At 54.6% G+C, this 22,621-nt stretch overlaps 4 protein-coding genes across 4 annotated transcripts; 3 read left to right on the top strand and 1 right to left on the bottom strand.

The window, feature by feature from the left end:
• Positions 1-822: 822 nt before the first annotated feature.
• NCS54_01177000 (Hypothetical protein) lies at positions 823-2,438 on the top strand (the record flags this gene model as incomplete). Its single annotated transcript, XM_053157033.1, has 5 exons — positions 823-1,015; positions 1,127-1,398; positions 1,464-1,612; positions 1,662-1,905; positions 1,953-2,438. 5 exons carry the CDS (start codon positions 823-825, stop codon positions 2,436-2,438), a joined length of 1,344 nt encoding a protein of 447 aa, XP_053013008.1.
• A 758-nt stretch (positions 2,439-3,196) lies between these two features.
• NCS54_01176900 (Ste24 endopeptidase) lies at positions 3,197-4,722 on the top strand (the record flags this gene model as incomplete). The annotated part of the gene is made up of 3 exons (XM_053157032.1): positions 3,197-3,211; positions 3,296-4,225; positions 4,273-4,722. 3 exons carry the CDS (start codon positions 3,197-3,199, stop codon positions 4,720-4,722), a joined length of 1,395 nt encoding a protein of 464 aa, XP_053013007.1.
• A 317-nt stretch (positions 4,723-5,039) lies between these two features.
• Positions 5,040-8,681, bottom strand: NCS54_01176800 (Mitochondrial presequence protease; the record flags this gene model as incomplete). The annotated part of the gene is made up of 4 exons (XM_053157031.1): positions 5,040-5,219; positions 5,269-7,483; positions 7,537-8,460; positions 8,554-8,681. The coding sequence occupies 4 exons, from the start codon at positions 8,679-8,681 to the stop codon at positions 5,040-5,042; spliced, it is 3,447 nt and encodes a 1,148-aa protein (XP_053013006.1).
• A 1,182-nt stretch (positions 8,682-9,863) lies between these two features.
• NCS54_01176700 (Hypothetical protein) lies at positions 9,864-12,661 on the top strand (the record flags this gene model as incomplete). Its single annotated transcript, XM_053157030.1, has 5 exons — positions 9,864-10,028; positions 10,097-10,415; positions 10,471-10,650; positions 10,699-11,869; positions 11,920-12,661. 5 exons carry the CDS (start codon positions 9,864-9,866, stop codon positions 12,659-12,661), a joined length of 2,577 nt encoding a protein of 858 aa, XP_053013005.1.
• Positions 12,662-22,621: the final 9,960 nt, after the last annotated feature.

Raw genomic sequence — 22,621 nt, 5'->3', positions numbered from 1 at the left:
TCGTCAAATAAAAGAGTCAGGATTGAGATTTCGCGAATGGATGCAGGCCGTTGGCACAATGACGCCGGAACGTTTCGCCCCGAGTCGAGGTAAGTACGTACCCCGGCCCTACAGCCCCAGTCAGAGAGTCCCCTCCAGGGCAGCCTGAACCTGAGCCCGCCTGCCCGCCCACGTCAGTCTCCCAGGGTGCGTAATGGCTGGTGGCCACTGGGTGGCTCGCCCGGCCATTAGTGGGCGCCATTTCAGTGGGTGACCACTAAAAGTCCCCTGTGTGATTAGTCATGCTCCCGCAAAACCCATCCATGCCTCCATCCCAAGACTCCATGAGCCCTCTATCTCGACCCCAGCCGAGCGACTGTTTTTGTCCATGACCAACAAGCCGTGGTGGCTTTTCTTGCTGTGCGCCTCGAGTCTTGCCAGTCACGTTGCACTGCCGCCGTTTCCCACAGTCGGAGGCCATTGCCGTTAATTATCACAAACTCAAACCCAAGTCGAGGTGCGAAAACATTGACCCCCCCAGCCTTGAATGTGCCGCTCTGCATTACAAAGTGGGCAATTCTCTGCGTGAACTCGACTAACAACCTTGTCCCGCACTCTAGCCGACGTTCCTTTCTCGCAATCGGCTTCGTATCCATAGCCACCTCATCATCAATAGCCTCTCCGATCCTGTGACTCGAGTACTTCGATCCATCTCTTCCGCGACGACACCGGCCCTATTCATCCATTCCGCCTCGATGCTATCGGGCCTTGTAACTGCCCCCGTGACCCCCGCCCAACCGCCCGCCGTCTACTGCCTGAACCACGATCGTTGCCGAACCGGTGATGCCTGCCAGTCAGTTGGATGCTCCTCTAGCCAACGGGCACGACGGCCACGTCCATCCGCCAGCAACGTCAGCCAAGAAGGCCAAGGGCAAGAAAGCCATGGATTCAAACGAGGCCACGCGCCTTCTCCACGCGCGCATCTCCCAGCTGGAGCAAGATGCCGCTGGGGAGAAGGATCAAGAGCTGGAAATCGGTGCGTCTCGCCCCTATCGTTAAAGTGGCAATGCAATGTTGTACCGGTCGCTGCCGTGGCGCCTGCAGACAACGAGGCCAAAATCGGAATGCTGATACGTTGGGGATGCAGAGCGCGAAGTCAAAAGGGCGAACCGAGACCTTCTGCAGCAGGTTTCCAAAATGGACAACATGCAAAAGATTGACCATCTCACCAAACGGTCCAGTGAACTGCTGGCTGACATGCGACGACTCGAGCGTGAGAATCAAAAGAACAAGCGACGAGGCGACAACCTGCAAAAGGAGCGAGATACAGGCCGAACCGAGCTTAGCAAGACGGTTGGACTGAAGGAGAAACTCGAGAAGCTGTGCCGCGAACTCCAGCGTGACAACAACAGGATGAAGGTCGGTCGCGTTTGCCACGACGATGGGATATGGGACTCAATACTGACGGAATGAATCGACATCAGACCGAGAACAAGGAACTTCAAACAACCCAGAAGCGGAACAACACTCACTGGGATGAGAAGTACGCTACGCTGTTGTCGAAACTCGAGGGATACCAGGAAGAGAAGGATACTCCGAAAAAGCAGGTCGTGGACATGGAGGTTGACGAACTGTAAGACCGGCGCAATTTGGGCAAGTTGACCTACTAACACGACATTCAGCTTTCGAGTGCGCTTCAAGTCCTTCATCGAGCAATACGAATTACGCGAATTACATTTCCATTCCCTCATGCGGACCAAAGAGCTCGAAGTCCAATATCACATGGCTCGGTACGAGAGAGAAAAGAAGAATGCCGAAGGCGAATCAGCCAAGGCCCGGCACCTCCAAGCCCAAGTTCAAGCCTTCACTAAGACGGAGACGGAGCTCAGGAATCAACTCAACGTCTACGTGGATAAGTTTAAGCAGGTGAGGGGATTCGGCAGTAGCAGCGCGCATGTTGACTAATGGCACAGCAGGTTGAGGATACCCTGAACAATAGCAACGACCTGTTTTTGTCGTTCCGCAAGGAGATGGAGGACATGTCCAAGAAGGGCAAGCGGTTAGAGAAGGAGAACGAGGCTCTCAAGCGCCAAAAGGAGGCGACAGCGGCCAACATCATCCGCATGGCCGAGGAGCGCCAGGAATGGAAGAAGAAGACAGAGTCGGCCGAGAAGAAGTCGGAGAAGCTCATGAGTATCATTCAACAGATGCAACAGCAAGGACGCAAGGTACCGCCCGGCATGGCCAACACGGTCGAGAGCTGTTACTCGGACAGCCACGGAGGGAACGAAGGGGATGAGAGCGACTACTCTGACGAAGAAGGCGAGGAGGAAGAACTTAGCGAGTTCGACGATGATACAGAGGAGGAACCGCAAAGCAATGAGCAAGGGACCCCGGTGCCTTTTGGCCCTGAGCGTCCTCCTCAGCCAGCTCCTGCGGCCGCTACCAACGGACACTAGGAGGCCACTGGAAGCGGGAACCCAAGCCGTAGCCATAACCTCGGGGATGAGAGGGATCCGGGCTCTGATGAGGCCGGATCTTGAGCCATCAAACGCCGGCGATACAGCTGGTTTTTCCCCTGAGAGATTGCTCCCACATGACGCGGAAGAGATTGATTGGCGGTCCATCCGAAGACTTGGTCAATATCACCGCGGAGTAAGGAGCTATTGGGTTTACACTCGTTGGCTAAGCTGGTTGGGTTACTGCTAGAGGTGCTTGTTTTTGTTGCGTTGCTGTTGCTGTTGCTGTTGTGTGTAAGATGTATTGTCGTAGCTTCCAGCAGTGTTGAACCATCATCGCCCTCTTATTTGGTTAAATGGCTGTGTCGCTTGGTCTGAGACGTGTGTCGCCTGTGTTGTGAGGCATGACTGTGAAGCTGACGATAGGGCGGACACTCGATAAGGGGGCTTTCTTGGGCGTAGAATCAGCCGAGATCGATTGACGGCAGGGCAATTACTTATAAATATTAACTATGTAAGCAGATACGAGGCCTCCCTATGCGATTAAAACGTCGTCATATCTCCGGTGCCTTGACGTGTGAAAGGACGCGACATCGGCATATCGGCGAATATCAGCCCCGATGAAACGGCGCGTTTAGGCCACCTCATCCATCCCACTTCCGCCCGCGCATGCGCAGCGCATCCCCAGCTCGTATAGCCTCGCTCTTACAACCACAGTAGTCCCCAGGTTTACGTGTTCCATCGACAACACCGCAACCATGGACTTTCTTCAGGTATGTCTATGCTCTCTATGCGCTTTGCGTTGTTGCTTGCCAATTCGCATTTCTATCCTTCATGGACTCTGCTAACTTGCACAGCGCCTCGCGCGCTTCCTCGACCGCCCGCTCTTCCCGTGGAAGAAGCTCATCATGGGCTTCTCAGTCGGCCAGTACCTCTTCGAAACCTTCCTCACCCTCCGCCAGTACCGCGTCCTCCAGAACACCAAGCCCCCCGTTGTCCTCTCCAAGGAGGTCTCCCAGGAAGTCTTTGACAAGTCGCAGGCCTACGGCCGCGCCAAGGCAAAGTTTGAAATCGTCAACGGTCTATACTCGCAGCTCCAGAACCTCGCCTTTATGCACTTTGATATACTCCCCAAGCTCTGGTCCTGGTCTGGTGATTTGCTCCTCAAGTTTGCGCCTGCGAGGTTCACGGGCGAGATTAGCCATACCATCGTCTTCGTCTTGACTTTTGCCGCCATTAGCCAGATCCTTCGACTCCCCGCCTCCATCTACCAGACGTTTGTCCTCGAGGAGAAATTCGGCTTCAACAAGCAGACGCCCAAGCTCTTCGTCACAGATCTCATCAAGACTCAGCTCCTGACCTTTGTCCTCGCGCCCCCCTTCCTCGCCGGCTTCCTCAAGATCATTCAAAAGACGGGCAACCAGTTCTTCTACTACCTCTGGCTCTTCGTCATCGCCCTCCAGGTCTTCATGATCACCATCTACCCGATCGCCATTCTTCCTCTGTTCAACAAGCTGTCGCCTCTCGAGGACGGCGAGCTCAAGACAAAGGTCGAGTCTCTTGCCGCCAGCCTCAAGTTCCCCCTGCACGAGCTCTACGTCATCGACGGCAGCAAGCGCAGCGCCCACTCCAACGCGTATTTCTTTGGTCTCCCCTGGAAGAAGCACATTGTCATCTACGATACTCTTATTGAGAAGAGCGAGCCTCAGGAGGTTGTTGCTGTTCTCGCGCACGAGCTTGGTCACTGGAAGCTTGGTCACACGACCAGCCTGTTCGGTATCTCCCAGGTAAGTAACACGTTCTCATCGCTGTGTATCAAGACTAACACTGCCAGGCTCACTCCTTCTACATCTTCCTTCTGTTCTCTGTCTTCATCAACAACCACTCCCTGTACTCGGACTTTGGCTTCCTCACCCAGCATCCCATCATCATCGGCTTCATCCTCTTCTCGGACGCCCTTGCCCCCATGGACCTGGTCATCACCCTGCTCATGCACATTGTCAGCCGCAAGTTCGAGTTCCAGGCCGACGCCTTTGCCAAGCAGCTCGGCTACCCCGAGGAGCTCGCCCGCTCCCTGCTCAAGCTCCAGATCCAGAACCTCAGCACCATGGACGCCGACTGGATGTACGCCAGCTACCACTTCTCCCACCCTCACCTCTCGGAGCGCCTCAAGGCTCTTGGCTGGAAGGGTGCCGAGGGTGTCACTGAAGGTGTCCCCGACAAGGCTGCCGAGGTGTCGGAAAAGGAGGGTGTCGTCAAGGCCAGCGGCCGAGATGAGCTGTAGATTTCTGGGAAATAGAATATGTGTATGTTGTATAGAATGAAAGGGTGTGCTTTTCATTAAAATCTACACTGCAATTCCGCAGATGAGATACAGGGATAAACAGGAAAAGGGGCCGAGATGAGAGTCGATCTAGAGGGGACCGGCCATCCCTGGAGGTATAGATTCAGACTCGTGTACAATACAACCAAGTGTATTTCTTTGCGCCACGTTTGAGTCTATGGCATTGCTACCGAAGTGTTCTTGGTGAATCCTAAGCGACTGTATCCGAGTGAATCTACATGAGGCCATCCATCTACCATTCCATCTAAGAATCACGTCTATTCATCGTCCGACTCGAACGAGTCATAAGATCCCTCCGAGCCAGCCAGCTCATCCTCCTCCTCGGACGATTCTTCCTCCTCTCCGTCTTCCGGCTTCAGGCCGTAGTCGTCGTGGAAATAGCTGAGTTCATGAGTCTGGACCTTATAACCCATGCCCTTGAAGGCTGTCTCCATGCCCTATGTCAAGTTAGTGAGAGATTACAGCACATGGATGAGCGAAACGTACCTCTTGCATGATCTTTGCAGCTGTAACGACAATGTTGCTCTTGCCAGGCTCGAAGCAGGGCAAGATGGTCTCACGCATAGCAGTCTTGATCTCGTCAACAGTCACTGCTCGCACACGGCGAAGCACCTCCTTATCCCAGTCCTTGGGTAGGCCGCGCACGACGCCCTGGACGAAGTTCTGCTGAGCAGCGCTAGGCATGGTGGACTGTTCATCGGCGAACATAACGACGATCTGGCTGATGGTGCCCTCCAGCAAGTGGTGGTCAATCTCGACCTCGCCGTCGGCAATCTTGCGGATAGCCTCGAGCGAGGCGCTGATAGCCTTGTAGGCGTCGGGAGAGCGGTACACAAAGTACGAGATAAGGCCTGAGTTGACATCCCGCGAGAAGTAGGAGCCATAAGCGTAACCGGCACCACGGACAGCGTTCCAAAGGGGTCCCTCAGGAGCCTCGAGGTAGCCAATGGCCACCATGATAGCCGCGAGGCGGGGGTCGGTGAGCGACTCCAAGCCCTTGGCGGTCGAGACGGAATAGGAGGTTTCGAGAGTGCCCATGGGGACGATGACAGCACCCACGGATCCAGGGTTGCGACCTTCAGCGCTGCGTAGGCTCACGGGCTTGGGAATGGGGATCATTTCCTCTGTGGCTGTCAAGGATTTGGAGAGAGTGTCCCAAGTAGACAGAGGGTTAGGAAGCGTGGCCAGGTTAGCTGTGACGAGGAAGCGGAGGTTGTTGAATGTGAAGAGGGAGTCGCGGACAGTATTGAACCAGCCGACAACCTTCTCAGGCTCCTTCTCGAGGAGCTTCTTGAGTCGCTTCAGGTACACAGCTCGGACGAGGACGCGCTGTGACACGGCCAGAGTGGTCTTCTCTGAATGGAAGGATGCGCTGACTTCGTTGGCCATAGACTTGCCATCGCGCTTGGACTCGGGAACATCGCCCAGAGACTTGGTAACGGCAGCGCTAAGACGTTGAGGGTCGAAAATGGTGTCGAACATCATGGTACGGATCCACTCGACGGCGGCAGCGTACTTCTCAGGCTCGACCTGGAACTGGATCATGATACCGTCAGGGTCGCTGAGATAGCGTGCAGAGCTGAGAGAGTAACTGATAGTGTCTCGCTCAAGCTCCATGACGACTTGTTCATAGTCGACTCGCTTTCCATCTCGCGTGATGTGAGTGTTAAAGAGAGTGTCGCTGAAGATGGGCATCAGAGGCTTCAACTCGTTAGGAATCTGAGAAGAACCTATGTGGACAGTGATGTGAACAAAGTTGGTAGGAACATCCTCAAACTGGATGAAGAGAGGGAGGTTGCCCTGAGGTGTCCCATCGATGAGCTTCTGCGCAGGGCCTGACCCCAGTCCAATGGTACGAGCACGTCCGGCACGAGCAGTATCAGACTCGATGAAGTGGATAGACTCAGTACCGGGGACACTCCAATGGTCAATGACCTCGGCAGGGATAGGCTCATCGTTCTTCTTCTTAGCATCCTCAAGACGCTTGGCCAGCTTGGCCAGGCCTTCAGTGCCCAGCTCCTCCTTGCGCTTTGCAATCCTCTCTTCCTCATCCTTCTTCATCTTCAGAGCCAGCTCCGCAGAGGGCTTGCCCAAGATAGAGATATGAGGGGCATCAGCTATCCACTTGCTGATGAAGTCTCGCCACTCCTGATCCGTCCACTTCTCAAGAGTATCGTACTCGCTGAGGTTCTGGAGGTCCTTGAGCGTAGATCCATCCCGCTTGCCAAAGAGGTAGTCCGTGATGATGTTGGTGGCGTAGAAGGACTCGGATGTCTCAGCATGATACTTGACTTGACGCTTCTCGCGACGGATACATTCTCTCATGTAGTCCATGTCTAGGGGTTTCGAGACAACCTCCTTGAGAATCTCAAACAGTCGCTTCTCAACAAACTCAAGCTTCTCAGTGGCAACACCAGTGGGCTGAAGCCAAATGACCGAGTTAGGGCGTGGGTCCAGCCAGTATGAGACGGAACTGGCAAGTTCTTCGCGCTCAACAAGGATGTTTTCAAGGATAGAGACAGAAGAACCACAAAAGTAGGTGAGGAGGACCTCGAGGGCAGACGATGTGATGAGATCAATGCAATTAGGGCCAAAGAAGCCGACCAGAATCTCACCAACGCTCTCATCTTCCTCTGGAAACTCAGCGGTGACAATTTGTGACTCGTTAATCTTGGGAGGCTGAGCAGAGTCGATCCAGGGCCTATTGTGAAAAATTAGCCAGATGATTCCTCGCATTAGCAAGAAGCAACGTACCGCTTGAATGGGGTGTCGAGAGAAGGAATATCATCCTTGATAGACTCCTCAAACTCGTCAAGAATCTGGAGCATGTTGTCTTGGTCGACCTCTCCAACAATGACCAAGCACAAGTTGCGAGGCTGATACATATCCCGGTGGAACTGCCGAATACGCTCAGGGGTGAGAACACGAAGAGCGTCTGTCATACCGCCAGTCTCGTAGCGGAAGCCGACGTTCTCTGGGTAGAGGAGACGACGAGCCTTGAGATCCATAATCTCAGAGCTTCGGAACTGCACAGCTTGCATCTCAGAGTAGACGACACCAGCATCATTGCCTTCTCCATCAATGTGCCACACCTCGGTCACGATGCCCTCATCCGTGATGGTGGGCAAAATGACATGTTCAAGATACACAGGAAGGATCTGGGCAAAACCATCCCAACCAGCGGTCTCAAGGGTATAAGCTGTGTGATCAGTAGCCGTCCAGGCATTGGTGCTGGAGTAGGCTCGAGAAGAAAGCTTGTCGAGGAGACCCTTGTACTGGTAGTTTTTGGATCCCATAAAGATGAGATGCTCAAGCGTGTGAGGGGCTCCCGAGTCATCAAAGATCTCTGTGGCTAGGGTGAAGTAGCCGTTGATCTTGGGACCCTTGCGGTCTGCGACGACGACCTGCATGCCGCTGCGCTCAGAGACATACTGGGTGATTGTGCAAGGAGCATAGTCAGTCTTGAAGCTCTGAATCTTGCGGAAATGCGACTTGGACGTTTCCGCCGGCATTTTGAGGTGTTTGAGGCCCGGAAGGCTCCAGAGAGAACTGTCAAGGTCAGTGAGATGTCCAATGCTGGAAGATGGAACAGAGGTGAAGGTGGTATAAATAACAGTGAGGCAAATGCTAAAGAGTGTGTGACAAAGAAGGCATTTCAAATCAGCTCTCAGCAAGTTACTGAAAGGATATTCAGGTGAGGCTGAATCCCAGGCGAGCCAAGCCCAGGCAGAATGCTAGCAACTCAGAAGCAAGACCAAGTAGACAACTAACTCAAGGCTGGGGATCCCAAGCGACTGCAATACGGGACCATTGTTCGAAAGAGTGAAATAAGCCAATACACTGAGCAGGGCGACTACCGCCGCAACAGCGTATTGTGAATTTGCATGTTTGGGTGACATCACCACTGAGATGCGCAGGGTTTCTCTGTTCTCTCTTCTCAGATAGAGTTGCAGAAGCGATGAATGAGCAGCTATTCACAGCTATTCACAGCTTCACTTTAAGAACCCCTGAGACAAAAAGAAAAGAGACGAGGTTGGAATCGGGGGGGCAGGGCGGTTGAGTTGACGTGTATATGTCCTCTCTGGGCATTGCACAAAGCTGGTTACACAGCGAGGACGGGCAAAAAAGACCCCGCTATCACAGCAATTGGGAAGAGAAAGAGAGCAACGCAAGGCAGATCAGGCAGCAAAGTGAAGAAGAAGAAAAACATTGGACACGATGCAGTCAGCAAGGACAAGAAAAAATAAACAGCCTCACTCACCTGCGGTTGAGATTGTGGGCGTGCACAACGGGTTGCCTGCGAGTGAGAGGGAAGACGAGAAAGGAGGGGTCCAATCAGTGAGAATGCACCTGAAGGAAAATTTACCCCGCTATCGACGATACAAGGCAGGCACAGGCAGGCACAGGCACAGACAACACTCCCCAGATGTCACTCAGGAGGGCAGATGGTAGAAGAAGAAGAGAGGAATCAAGATGGGCAGATTTTTCACTGTTTATAGCAAGATTATAATATTCTCTCTCCCTGCAGCGCATCACTGGCAAACACGCAGAGCGCCGTCTACCTATCATAAGCACCTTCCGGGCAGGCACGGCCTTGCTTGATCCGTTCCTTCCCATTCAACCTGCGTGGAAAGAACAATCAAGAGTGGGCACCTTCACCCCGCCAAGCCAAGGAACAATGCTTATGGCGCTGACCTGTGCGCTGATTGGCTGCACAACCGCTAAGCGCACTGGCCAGGTCATCAGCCACGGCTGAGCTTCCAGTGGAGGCAGGAGCTCCCCCCATGACGGCGATGTGAAGTTGCCAGTTTGTGGCTGGCCGATGCATATTGACGAGCACCAACATCTCATGACAAGGCTTTTGACGAACAACGAAGATTCCCGGACGACCGACAATCTTTCTTTTGATTTCTATTCGATTTTTGGCGTCTCAATGTCAAGCGAGATATGATGCGACTCGTACAACGACGAATCTAGACATCGACATCATCATACATTCGATCTACAGACCACGACGCTTCACCGAGGAACTTCTTTGCGACCACACCCTACGTCCACCATAGCTCCTCAGCTCTACAAAAATGGCTGCAGAAACCGAACCACCGTCGCAGCAACTTAGCGACGCCCTCGTCTCCTTCTCCCTCGACGGTCGCTTCCCCGACGACGTATCCGTTCTCCCCCCCGTCTCCGAAACCGACCTACAACCAGCAATCGAAGCCCTAGCCAAGGCCAAGCAAGAGCTAGAGGTAATTTGACTCTGCTTCAGACAGAAGGGATACTATGCCAGCAGCAGTAATACTCACGACGTCCACAGACAGAACTGCATACCATAAATGAGGAGACCAAGGAAGATGTCAGTTCCTGGGTGCGGAATGCAAAGACCTTGCAGGAGGATATCATCCGGTCAAAGACCATGGCCAACGACATTGTTCGGCAATCAGAGGCCCCACAAGTCACCGGAGAGGCCATCAAGGAAGCTGAGGAAAAGGCCGAGTTCCTGAATCGAGAAGTCCAGTACAGCCACCAGCTCCATGGCGTGCTACGAGGCATCCAGTATGTTAATGAACTACTGAGCGAGGTAGAGGCTGCCAAAAATGAGCGGCGTATTCTAGACTCGCTGCGATTGTTAGAGAGTAGGTTGTTGCTTTGCGTGGTTCACAGTGTTGTCCCACTAATCATCCCGCTTAGAATCATGGGAAGCACTCGACCAAGTTGGCGTCAGCAAGACTTGCAGAGTCATGAAACTGCTGAATCTCCGAAGCTTTGAGCTAAAGTCCTCTGTTCACGAGGTATTCGATCATGTTTGGAAGACTCTGGTTCATGTCGACATAGAATCTCGTCAAATCGCCGTTTATGAGAGTGTCGAGGGTAGGTCTTTCCCCTTGCAACATTCTTACCATTACTGACAATATTTAGGTGAGCAGATGAATCTCACCGACTCCGTGATAGGCCTCATGGCTTACAAGGAGGTTGATGAGCGTATGGAACAGCTCTGGCGCAACGTGGACGCCGCTATCGTATCTCCCCGAATGGATACGAGAAGCAGTACCCTTCCAGGCATACAAGCAGAAGGCGAGATTCTGAAGCTATCAGGCGATGCCTCACGCTCAGTTGAAGCCCTACTCACTGACTTGGAAACCGTCTTCACCTTTCTCTCACAGAAACTTCCCTCTGATCTTCTCCCATCACTCGGCAACTTCATGATGGCCGATGTGATCCCCAAGCTTATTGGCGAGTGGCTTGATGCAGCTGTGCCTTCATCATTGGCAGAGATGGATAGGTTCCAGGCCATGATCAAACGGGCACGAGGGTTCTGCGAAACTCTCACAAGCAGCGGGTACACGGGATTCACAGATTTACAGAACTGGGTTGAGAATGCGCCGTCAATATGGCTTGGAAAATGCCGGGAGACAACTCTGGACTCTGTCAGATCCAAGCTACTCAAGGGAATTGGCGAAGCCAAGCAAGTGGAAAAAGTCGAGAAGCAAATGGTCTCTATCGCAGAGGGCAAAGAGATCACCAAGGCTCCTGGAACTGCGGCGACTGGTGAAGCCAACGACTGGGGAGGGGACTGGGGCGATGCTTGGGATAACGACAAGGAGCAAGATGAAAGCCAGCCCAGGCCCAAGTCCAAGGGTCAAGACTCTGTCAAGGCCGAGGAGGACGATGGCGCTGACGCTTGGGGTTGGGACGACGAGGACACGACGGCTGCCGAGCCTCAAACCAAGAAGGCCCAGAAGGAGGATGAAGATGAAGATGACAGTGCTGCAGCATGGGGCTGGGGAGATGACGATGCGACTCAAGAACCCCAAGTTGAGCCAGCAGTCCAGGGGAAAACCTCTAATCCCCACGATGAGACTCGTGAGCTCGTGCTTCGAGAGACATACAACATCTCATCTATGCCAGAGCCAGTCCTCGAGCTCATCTATTCGATTCTCGAAGACGGTGCTGCTCTAACAAGGGACGACATCGAATATGCTCCTGTTGCAGCCACTGCGCCAGGTTTGTTTGGCTTGCCAACATTCGCTCTAGCTCTCTTCAGGGCCATTTCTCCTTACTACTACTCGTTTAGCGATGGCGGCAACATGTGAGTACCCCCCGCTATTAGTCAAAGTGGTATATCCTGACCCAAAGCAGGTTCCTCTACAACGATGCCATGTATCTGGCCGAAAAGCTCTCCGAGTTTGCTGAAGGATGGAAGAAGCGTGAAGACCTTACCCCCAGAGCGCGAAACATGCTTCGTCTTGACAACGACATCAAGAGTCTACAGAGCTTTGCCAACCGTAGCTACGCCAACGAGATGAACATTCAGAAGACAGTATTGCGTGATCTTCTCGGCGGATCCTCGAGTCTGATGCAGCAGGACGAGATGGAGGCATGCATCGAGGCGGGTACTGCTCGCATCCGCACCATGGCTGTCGTTTGGAAGCCCATTCTCGCCCGCTCGGTCTTGACCCAGGCTCTCGGGTCACTTGCTGAAGCCCTCGCTACAAAGCTCATCACGGATGTTCTTGAGATGCCCTCGATCGGCCAGGACGAGGCATACAACATTGCCAAGCTCATCGCTACAGCCACAGAGCTTGATGATATTTTCCTACCAAGCAGTCTGTCAGGTACGAGTAACGAAAACATGGACGACGACGAAGTACCCCAAACAGCGCAGTTTGCTCCCAGCTGGCTCCGACTCAAGTACCTCAGCGAGGTCCTTCAGAGCAACCTCAATGAGGTGCGCTACCTGTGGTTCGAGAGCGAGCTGAGCCTGTACTTCTCCGCCTCGGAGGTGGTTGACCTCATCGAGGCCAGCTTCGAGGCGAACCCCAGGACGAGGGAGACGATCCGGGAGATTCAGTCGAAGCCAGCGCCAGCGGCTGGACGATGAAGTGTCAATGGGGTGGGATACAATGTTTAGGTTCTGTGGAAGCTAGATCGGGCTGTATTATTATCTTGGGTGATGATAATGTTAATGATTGCTCAAAAAACTCGGCAAGTTTCTCTATCTTGTTACATTCCGGCTTAAGAAGTGATGATGATTGATGGTCTCAGACATGTTGCCCCTGATTTTGCTCCTTGCTGGGTTGAACATAGCAAAATACCAACCGCCAATAGCTCTCTCGCCCCGACAAGTTCCCCATACGAGTTATTCAGGCCCATTAGACCATTACTCGTCCTTCCATCGATTTCAAGAGTTAGACTAACTTGCAGTGTCGTGGTGATTTGGAAACAACAACCTGGGTGCAGTGAGCTACCCTACACCAGACAATCTCGAGATGCCATCAACAATTTTGACACCATGCCTTATGACATATCTCCGCTGCGTAAGTAGAACACTCATCCACAAACAGTCACAAGGGGTTGAAGTGCTACAGGTGGTCAGATGCCCATCAAATCACAAGACAGAGGCCGTTATCGAGTTTCTCGGTCTGCATCGAAACGAATACGCATCATGAGGGTGCTTTCCACAAGAGCAACAGTAATCGAACAACGCAGTCCGAGTACCAAAAGAGTCGGACAAAGAGATAAGGTGTGTGCATGGAAGCAAACTCAACGTCTCCGGTGACTCTCACTTCTCGTCCAAGTTCACATCCAATAACATGCCTCGACGTCACAGCGTGCCTCATCACTTATCACGGTATGGCCTCACATTGTGGGCCTGCCTCACTATTCGAAATTACACCGCGACAAACAATGACGGATCATCCTCACTTTTTCACTGGTCGCACAAGAAACTCTGGGCATCATTCGAGTCATGATGCCACGCGCGGACTTACCGGCTCGCCCGAGAGCGGAAGCTCACAGCAAGGCAAATCTTTTTGCGTCCCCCGAAACGAGGCAACAGGAGACTCAGGTGAGAAACTCAGAAACAGAAAGCAAACTCTGCCGTGATACAAAGGCCCCAAGACTAGTCGAGGAGGACACGGGAAGCTGCTGACGGGCGAAAGTCCTTGTCGGGGCACCGACATGATCGAGGATGGCCAAATGCCCGTCTCCGGAACACGCGATCAAGTCTTGTCTGTGAGAGGGTGCCGCTGGTCTCATCGCTTTAGTATGACATGGACAGACTGCCATGCTATGACTATGCGCCGAGACGGCTCGAATCCGCAAATCCACCGCCCCGTGGTGATGAGCGAAGCCGGCATGGCATGCTTGGACAGTCATTCATGCCCAGGCACAACAGCTGTAAGATGAGCCCGTCTGAGAAGGAGGCAGCCGGAGAAGGGGGCAAGGCAAACGGTGGCATGTTGCGTGCGGCCCTCGGCGATGCCATAATCAGGCACCACGGCAGTAACACACGGCTAGTCGCAGGGACGGACTGACGATTGCGCGTGTCAGCGAAGGAATGAATGCGGTGCCAACACGTATTCCGTACAGCATGACGATGTCGCTATGTCGGTCGAAATCTGGATGTTCCAGTGATTCTCCAGTGTCGCGTGAGCGGCATCGATCCATGTTGGTCGACGACGACAACAACAACAAGCGTACCCCATGAGCTTGGCTGATACTCTTTGATGCCGGCATTGCTTTTTGCTTTGTCTGCCGGCATGAAACGTAGCACAGCCTAGGCTAGCCCGGACTCTCTGGGCATGAATAGTATATCCGTTGCACAGCTCACAGTTTCGAGGTCCACCACCAACAACGATTAGGCCCTGCCACGGCTCCGTATTCCGCTGGCCGAGTTGGCCGAGCATCGACAACAAAAAAGTGGAAGAAAGAGGTCCGACAAGGCAGCAGAAACAGAAACACCAGTAGCCGCAGCCGCAGCAGCCGCCTTGATGCGCCTTGATGCGCCGAGATCACCGGCTGGTCCACGTAGCATTGTCCGGATCTCTTCCAGCCCCAGCCTCTCCTCAGGGAACTGTGTGGACACCGATCTAGGGGATCCGGCGCAGGGTTCCGCCCCGTCAGTCGATCCCACAACGAAGCAGAGCAGAGCAGACTCATTCTGCTTGTTGCTGGCAGAGCGCTGTCAGCTCTGTGCTGCACCCCCTGAGAGACCCCTTCCATCTCCCTCAAAAACACCGTTGGCCGTGTCTCAGACAAGCGTGCGTCTGCTGGCGGGGCCTGAGCTCCATTCTCCAGGAGTCATCAACTTCTTCTCTGTCCGTGCTCGAGCCTCCATCTGCCTCTTACCACTGCCATCCATTTTATCCGATCCGGCCTCCTTCTCAAAACCTCCGGGGACGCCACCCGGGTCAAAGCTCCGAATGACGTCCGCGCTTCTCTCCCGGGCCCCCCGTTCGAGCCCGGGATATCCATGGAACCCACTCGGACCCAATTCTTGTCCTGTCCCGTTCCTTTGTTATTTCCTCCTTACTTGCTTGTCCTTCTCTTACAACTCTTCATTTATCGCCCCCAATGCATCCATCGTCATCCCAGCATAGCATCGCCACCTCCTACCCCCCGACCAAAATAAACACCCCTCCCCCCCTCAACTAATGCCATCCAACATGGTCCACCCCCGCACCTACGACCAGTTTCTCGGAACCGACTCTTTTTTTCCTTTGCTGTTTCACACCCGAGTCCTGTCGCAGAATCCTTTCCCAGGGCAAAGCTCCCATGTTTCGACACCTCGCAGCTTCTGACTGGCCTCACCGGTGAAACGTGACCGGACGAATATGCGAGTGATGGTGTGATGCTCAGTGAGGCTGGTGCGAAATTAATTCAATGCGAGGTCCTGGCTGGCTTCCCCCAGACAGAGCTGTCTGTCTAGCTGTTGCGTTGCAGGCAGGGGCTGTGAGTCGGGTCGCTCTCCTTGGTGAGCCAAGGTCTGACTCAAGCTCTGTCTGCCTGTCTGCAGCCCCTTCGGCGAGTCTCGCCCCTGCTTCTGCCTCTGCCTTGCCCGCCCGCGTTTGTTGTCGTGAAACAGGCGCCACACTGAGCCCGGAAGAAACGCCGTCTGACGTCCAACTAGTCTGGTTAGATGAACATCGGATGGCATTGACAGTTGACGTGGCACATCCATGGCCTTTCGCAGCAGAGGGTGAGGTGAGCTGAACAACCAAGTACTGCTACGTCCGCGATACATGATGCTGCCAGAGCCAGAGACAGTCATTTTCTTTTTTGGCGAAATGACATTGTGTGCCATATACTGTACCATCACGAGACGTCACGGCTGATACCGGCGTCGAGTGCTGCCAGACCATGTCGGTGACAACTCACCTGCATCCAGCGTCCCGTCGGAACACGCCCAGTCCAGTCTCTTCTCAGCTGATAGATGCTGATCTTGATCTTGTCTCTTCCCTCGCGGCAATTTGCCGACAAGGCGGGAACTGCAACCACCATTTTGTAGGCATCCAAATGTATGGTGAGGGATGGATGTATGGCATGCCCGATATGCTGTGCTGTGCTGTGCTGCACTGCACATCCATCGGATCATGCTCGTTCACCGGTATTGAGTGCATTGCCGGCTCCAGAAGCAGTCAATATACCACCCTTGTCTCCTTCAACTCCCTCTTTAGTCAGCCGAGGTTACTGCTCATGTTTCACACAAACGACGCAGACACAGACACAGCAGGAGGCCATTCCCAACACCGGCTATGCGTGTGTGGGTTGATGACGAGAGGGCTGCGTCGGAGTCGGACTCGCCGTCGTCGGTCCTCGCCGCTTCTTCTCCGTTGCTCTCTGTTCTGTCAATTGTCATCTGCATCATTGACCTGCTGGTGGTCGAGACAAGATCGGTGAGGGAATAACATGTGTTTGTCCCTCAAAAGCCATGTGAGCTGCTGCTGGCTTGCCGCAGCTATCCGTGAGGCTGGATGGAGATCAACCACACCTCCATTCCCCATACGCTACCATGGGCATGGCGCCTACCCACCACGCCCGCCGGCCCTCGATTCCTTGAGGGCCCTCGCCTCCGTGCCGCGCCGACCTGGTGGTTGGTGTTCCTTGTACTACCTTTCCCCGGCTGCGACTCGCCAGGGGCGGTCATACGCGCCCCCGGCGCACAAACACGCAGTCGTTCCAGGCCGAACTGGAGGTCGAGCTGTAGGGTTACATATGTCGTCCAAAAATGACCAGTCAACCTGCAAGACGACACATGGGACCGGCCCGAGCCACCATAATCGTCGACTTATGGCGCAGCCGTCATCCGAAAGAGCCTCTGCAACTGGCCAGATGAGTTTCCTTGACGCCAGCAAGCCTCACTCGCTTCTGCCAGCAGCCCTTTGAGACCACCGGGTCAACTCGCTCGAGTAACCGAGGTGAAGATGGCGGCCGAAAAGGCGGTGCAAGTCGATCATCCTGTGCCGCAGGGGAGACGAGGTTGCAATTGTCAGCCAGCAGGTAGCATGCAGTGCAGCTGACCAGAGTACCAAGGGAGGTTGACGATATCCTTGGCGCATAGACCGAGGTGTATCCACGGTGAGAACGACAAGGCTGAAGGATGGAAGCATCACTGGATGATCATGGTGGAGCAAGTATTTGCCAGCAAAGCAAAGCAAAGCAAAGCAGGGCTGTGCCGTGCCACTTTGTTTCTCCATGGGAAACAAATCAATTTCGATGCCATTGCCCTGATGCTGGCCAATGTGCCATTCTGTCGGGTGCCATCCGTAAAGTTTCCCATCTCTTGTCTCGGAGCGGGCAGGGCAAACCCTGTTAAGGCTATACGCATCTCTGGGGGAACCAGCCACTTAGTTGGTCGAGTGAATGCGCACCTCGTCCAGGCAGCACGCAGAGATAAGGGCGAGTCGAGCTGTTGCTCAAGAAAGTCGAGTCGAGTTGTCTCGTCTTAGACAGGTCATTTCGTCGCGGATGCGGCTCAAGGCCCGAGTTGAAGGCGGCAGAGTGCAACGTCGCCTGCCTTGTCAAAGCGGGCTTGCTCTGACGTTGGCGCCAGCATAAGCTCAATGGTGACATGCGCGCGGCGAAATTGACTTGTCATAGCCGAGATGTCGTCGCTCAGTCTACCGCTCAGTCACAGCGCGCGGCTGGTGTGCGCGCAAGACTAACGACAAGGCTGGCGTTGATGTGCCAAAAATGCCCATGGTGACAGGATCTCCATCCAGGTTTGTGGTGGGCCGCCCGAATATTCAGGACAATCAAACCGCCAACGCAGGCCAGCAAGCTCCAGGCAAGCTTCCAGGTCCGTGACTTGCGGAGAATGATCGACGATCCCTGGAATAGCCATGCGCTCACCGCCAGCGGCCGACGCCAATGAAATGCCAGCGCCACCGTCTTCAGGGGTTCCGAAACCAGGGGCCTTCAAGAAGGATTCTAGAAGGCTGAGCCTCGAAGCCAACAGCATGTCGCAGACCAGAGCCCCGGCGTGGATGGATGTGAGGTAGGGATCATGATCTGGAAAAAGGTTTTCGGCCCAACACCCAACAGCATTAAGCACAAGCAAGCAAGCAGCAGGCAGGGCAGGGAAGGGCAAGGGGGCCCAGCAAGGCCAACGGTTTGTCCCAAAGTCAAGTGTACGAATCTGGGTCTCATCCAAGGGATTTCGAAACGGCCAGAGACGAGACACCTGGCGCAATGTGGAGCGGATTCCACATCCCGATGTGGCTCAACAGGTGTTGACCTGGCTTGGGTAGAGGAGATGCCGTCAGAAGGCTGTCCAGGAGTGTCGTTCCGAAATGAGGGCCAGTCTCATGATGCCCGATGCAAGCTGGGTGCCCTCACTCCCAATGTGGCTTCTTGGCGGCTCGATTTCGCTTTGCGAATAGGAGATGGCGTCGACGGCATTCTTTGTCCATTTCGGACGAGCCGGTCACCTGGATGTCTCGGCGGTGTACAGACGTCGTGATGCTATAGGACGTCTTATCACCTGGCGTTGATGTGATTGCGCCGTGCTCCTGTGCATCGTGTCACAGCATGCCGTTGCCTCGTTCTGTTGTACAGTGTTTTTGAGGCAAAAGACCTGTCCGTGTGTGCGTGCGTGCGTGTATGAGATGGATGTTGCAGGGCAGAAACCCAACAAGCTCACGGCAGAGCAGAGCCATCAATCTCCTCCCAGCGCGTTGAATGCCGCGGACGCTAACAAACATTGGCGCCTCAGCCCAACCAGACCAACGCTTTGATGCCCCGGGGATCGGTCCCGTGAAATTGGGCCTAGCCTGGCCTCCATAGCCGCTAGCAAACGTTGTCAGCATGGTTCCTCTGAGCTACTCTTTCGGAAACCTCGATTCGAAAGAGTCGTAATCATACCGTAACAACTCGAATCCGACCTTGCAAAGTTCCGACGACGACGCTGCTACTCTACCTCGCACTTCCCCACGGCGGCCAGGAGGCCCCTTGCTTTGCTTCGCATCAATGATGTGCAGCAGGCCCAAGCGCCCCGCCCTCAGCAAGGGCACAAAGGGGCGTGTTTTGAAGTTGGCCGTCATGTCGCCCTTTGCAATTCCCTGGGGCGCCGGGTGAGCCTACCGGCAAATAGGTGCGCGTCCGGTTGGTTGTCCGCCGAAAGGGGGCAGCGCCGAGCCCTTCCTGTGGTCTGTTTTTTGCACATTAAGGTAGCTGTCTGTGTAAGCCCTTGCACTACCTGATCCAAGTGCGTGTTGCGAATATATTGCCTCCTTCCCACGAGCTCGGGACTGTCGACCCTTGAGGGTCTACTCTTCATGATCCCCGCTCATCCTCGAGACTCGGGGAACCAGGAACGCTTTCATAGGCATATGAATCTCGGCAGTGATGCCAACTTGAATCGCAGTCCCGACTGTGCAGTCACGCTCTCTCCTGCGTCGGCCGCGCCCGACTTGAGCTCACCTACATGGCTTGTTAGAAGGATGCATGCAACGGGAAATACGAACCCTCATTTCGTGTAAAGAGGCCACGAGGCTAGGACTTGACTCGAGTCATCCGAGAAGCTCAACATGCCGCCTTTGCCCCGTGCGTCAGATGGCCCTAGATTCTGGACTGGACAGAGCAATTGAGGCCAGCAACACCAACAGAATGTGGAGACTGAGCAATATATTGCCAAAACGCAGAGTCAAGTTCACAGATCAGCTCTTGCGCACTTGAGAGGCCTCTTGAGTAGGGTTGCAGATAAACAGAGCGCTGTCTCGACAATCTAGTTACCGGTCCGTCTGCCGGCCACGATCCCCGACGCTTGTAGATTCCTTGTGATGGATTAACAGATCGCTGCCGCTTTTGAAGCATCGTCGTCGTCAAATAGCAATGCCTGCCGGGGTGATGCCGCTTTGAGGATAGGGCAGGTGCTGTGATTGACCGTGGACTAGCCAGCCTCCAACCTGCAACTCGCATGGTCCGCCCAAAACGGCTGTCTCCCTCCAATCCATGAGTTCTTTGGAGATGTGCGGGATGCAGCGGCAGGCGCGCAATGGACGGGCACTCCCGCGGCATCGTTCTGCACCTCCCACCGTGTGGTCTGGATCAGTCCAAATGATATGCCCGTCAGCGCGGGATGATTTTGTGTATCACATTACAGCCTCCAGTGTGGCTCCTGTATACCAGGATGTGGCCAGATGAAGTTGCCCGATAGGGAGAGCCGGGAGGTGTCAAGGCGCAGGCCGGCCCCCTCCTGGTACCCAAAACGCATGCTGTTTAAGCAACGCAGCGCGGGGGATGCAGGTGGAAAGGAGGATATTGAGGCGCGATTTATCTTGATGGCACGAGCAACTGATGATTCGAGCCACGACTTGGGTGTGATATTGCCTCAGATAGAAGCGCTGGGCCGAGATAAGCTGGATAAGATTGAGTTGACTACTATGTTCTGAGCCGAGCTTGGGTCACTCGTCCCTGCTCCACGTGCGGCTCTGTGATAGAGTATCCGTACAGGCCTAGGGTAGGTAGTCCCTCAGATAGCACGCGCAAGTAAGACCTCTTGGGCCGTCATCGAGCCAGTTCCTCCACCCGCGTTCTTGGGTAAGAATCGAAATTGCGGTCAACAACTTGCTCGTTCAAAGGCCGACACATACCTGAGGCGGATCCAAGGGAGCAATGAAAGCTCGCCTCGCGCGGCCCAGTGGTTTCTGAGAGCTGCTGCCCGCTGCGGCCTCGACCGGGGTCTTGTCTCGATGGAGAGTTCGCGTGGCTCACAAGGGCCTTCGTGTGATAGAAGTAAACCCCGAGTTGACGCGGGCCAATCTCACGGGTCTGACGCTGTGCCACTTCTCGCTGGCATGGCATTGCATGGCTGCAGCACATCAGGTGCCCGCCCGGAATGACGCGATAGGCTGCATGGCGAAATTGGACGACACGTTGAAAAGCAAGCCGACTGTGACGCAGGAAACTGCCAGACGTAGGCGACAAGCAGGTGTCTGCTTTGACACAGACACTGATTGCATGCCGCAGAGGCTTGGCTCGCTGTGGTTGGCTCCCGTCGCTCAAGGGGGTCGATCTGCTTGACGTGCTGCTTGGGGGAGGGCACGTGGACTCAGCCCATCGTATACTAGTTGAAATTGAGGGCGTGTTGGGTGTAAGTCTTGGAACGGAATTGTCGGCATCCTCTCTCTTGTCGTGTGCGAGAGCACCGTATCTTGGGCCACTGGCAAACCGGCCGTGCCAATGCCCCAGAGGCATAATATGACGGGTAGCTAGCCTCAAAGCGTGGTCCCAAGACCGCTTGGCAGGCCTGCGGCTTGGCATCTACGACGTAGTGCCCAGCTTGAGGTGGGTAGCCCCTGAAGGTAGAGCCATGCAGGACCGCAAACCGAGCGCGACAAACAAACGGCCTTTGAATACGAAATCCATCCCGCAACCGAGATGGCGATCCTGAAAGCAAGAAGCAGATAAAGAGCGGTAATACGATAGAACGCACCCCCTGAAGACCGCGTGATAATCTCATCCGGAACGTCGGATCCATGGAACATTCTTGGCAGCGTCTTTTGCATCTATACCGCCGCCTCGACGAAGGATACGTAAGGGCTCCGGCCGGGCCGCAGCTTGGGGAACGCTTATTAGGGCAATGGCCGACGCGGCCGAGACGCTGCCCCTCTTTTGTGACGGAGAGACGACACCTGCGCGTGGAGGGACCTTGTGAGCAGTTCCGCTGCAACGGGTCAAGCTGTGAGCTTCTGTTTCAAAGGAGACGGGATACGGTGCCTGCCCCTTGAGGTTGATCTGACCAGGACGATCCGTTTGCTGCTAGAACAGCCACGTCAGTCAGTAGCATGCCCCCCAACAACGGCCGGGTCACGACGTCCCTGACGAGCTTCGAGAATGCCATCACGACCACTGACAAGCTCGCCGCGTGACTTTCGCATGCAGGTGGAGGGAGGGGATCAACTGCTTTGAGATGCTGCTTTGCACCCCCGCGTCGTCCATCGTCGCTATCTGAGAAATGAGATCTCCTACGTCACCCGTCAATCGCGTCATGTCACCCTTTCGGCCACCCTCTTCTTTCCGCCGTCAATCTTGTTTGCTTGGTTGGTATGTTTGGTTTCCCGCTGCCATTGAGTGAGGCTTGCGAGGGCGTCGAGTGATGTCGTATTTTCGCGGCGCATCGAGCCATTCTCGGGTGAGTTTTGTTCGTAAGGTGTGGGTGATCCGATCGGGAGGGGCAGTGCTGGTTATCTTGATGCTTAAAACACCACACAAAGCTGATGGAAGATGGAACGAAGGGTCAGCAGTCTGCACCGTAACTCGCCGTGCCGAGACATTCAGAAGCCTCGCTGGTCCAGGGGCTCAAGGGCCCAAGGACCTCATCAGAAGTGCCAGGAGACGGCGGCCCCATGTCTCACAACGGGCCCCTTGAGATCCCCTAGGGGCCGGGCATCGGCACTATTGGATGTCTCAGCCGATTGGACAGACAGAGTGCCAAAGACGTCATCGCCCTCCCCCACGTACCGCAGCTCCGAGTCCTCGCTCTCTTGGCAGCAAATCAGAGCCTCCCTGGCGGCTATGGCTGGCCCAGCTGCTCGGATTCGACAGCGCCTTTGCTTTT

This window comes from Fusarium falciforme, chromosome 9 (genome assembly GCF_026873545.1).
Source record: "Fusarium falciforme chromosome 9, complete sequence".
Lineage (NCBI taxonomy): Eukaryota > Fungi > Ascomycota > Sordariomycetes > Hypocreales > Nectriaceae > Fusarium > Fusarium falciforme.
The sequence above is the reverse complement of the archived record's forward strand: the minus strand, read 5'-3'. Positions and strand labels throughout refer to the sequence as shown.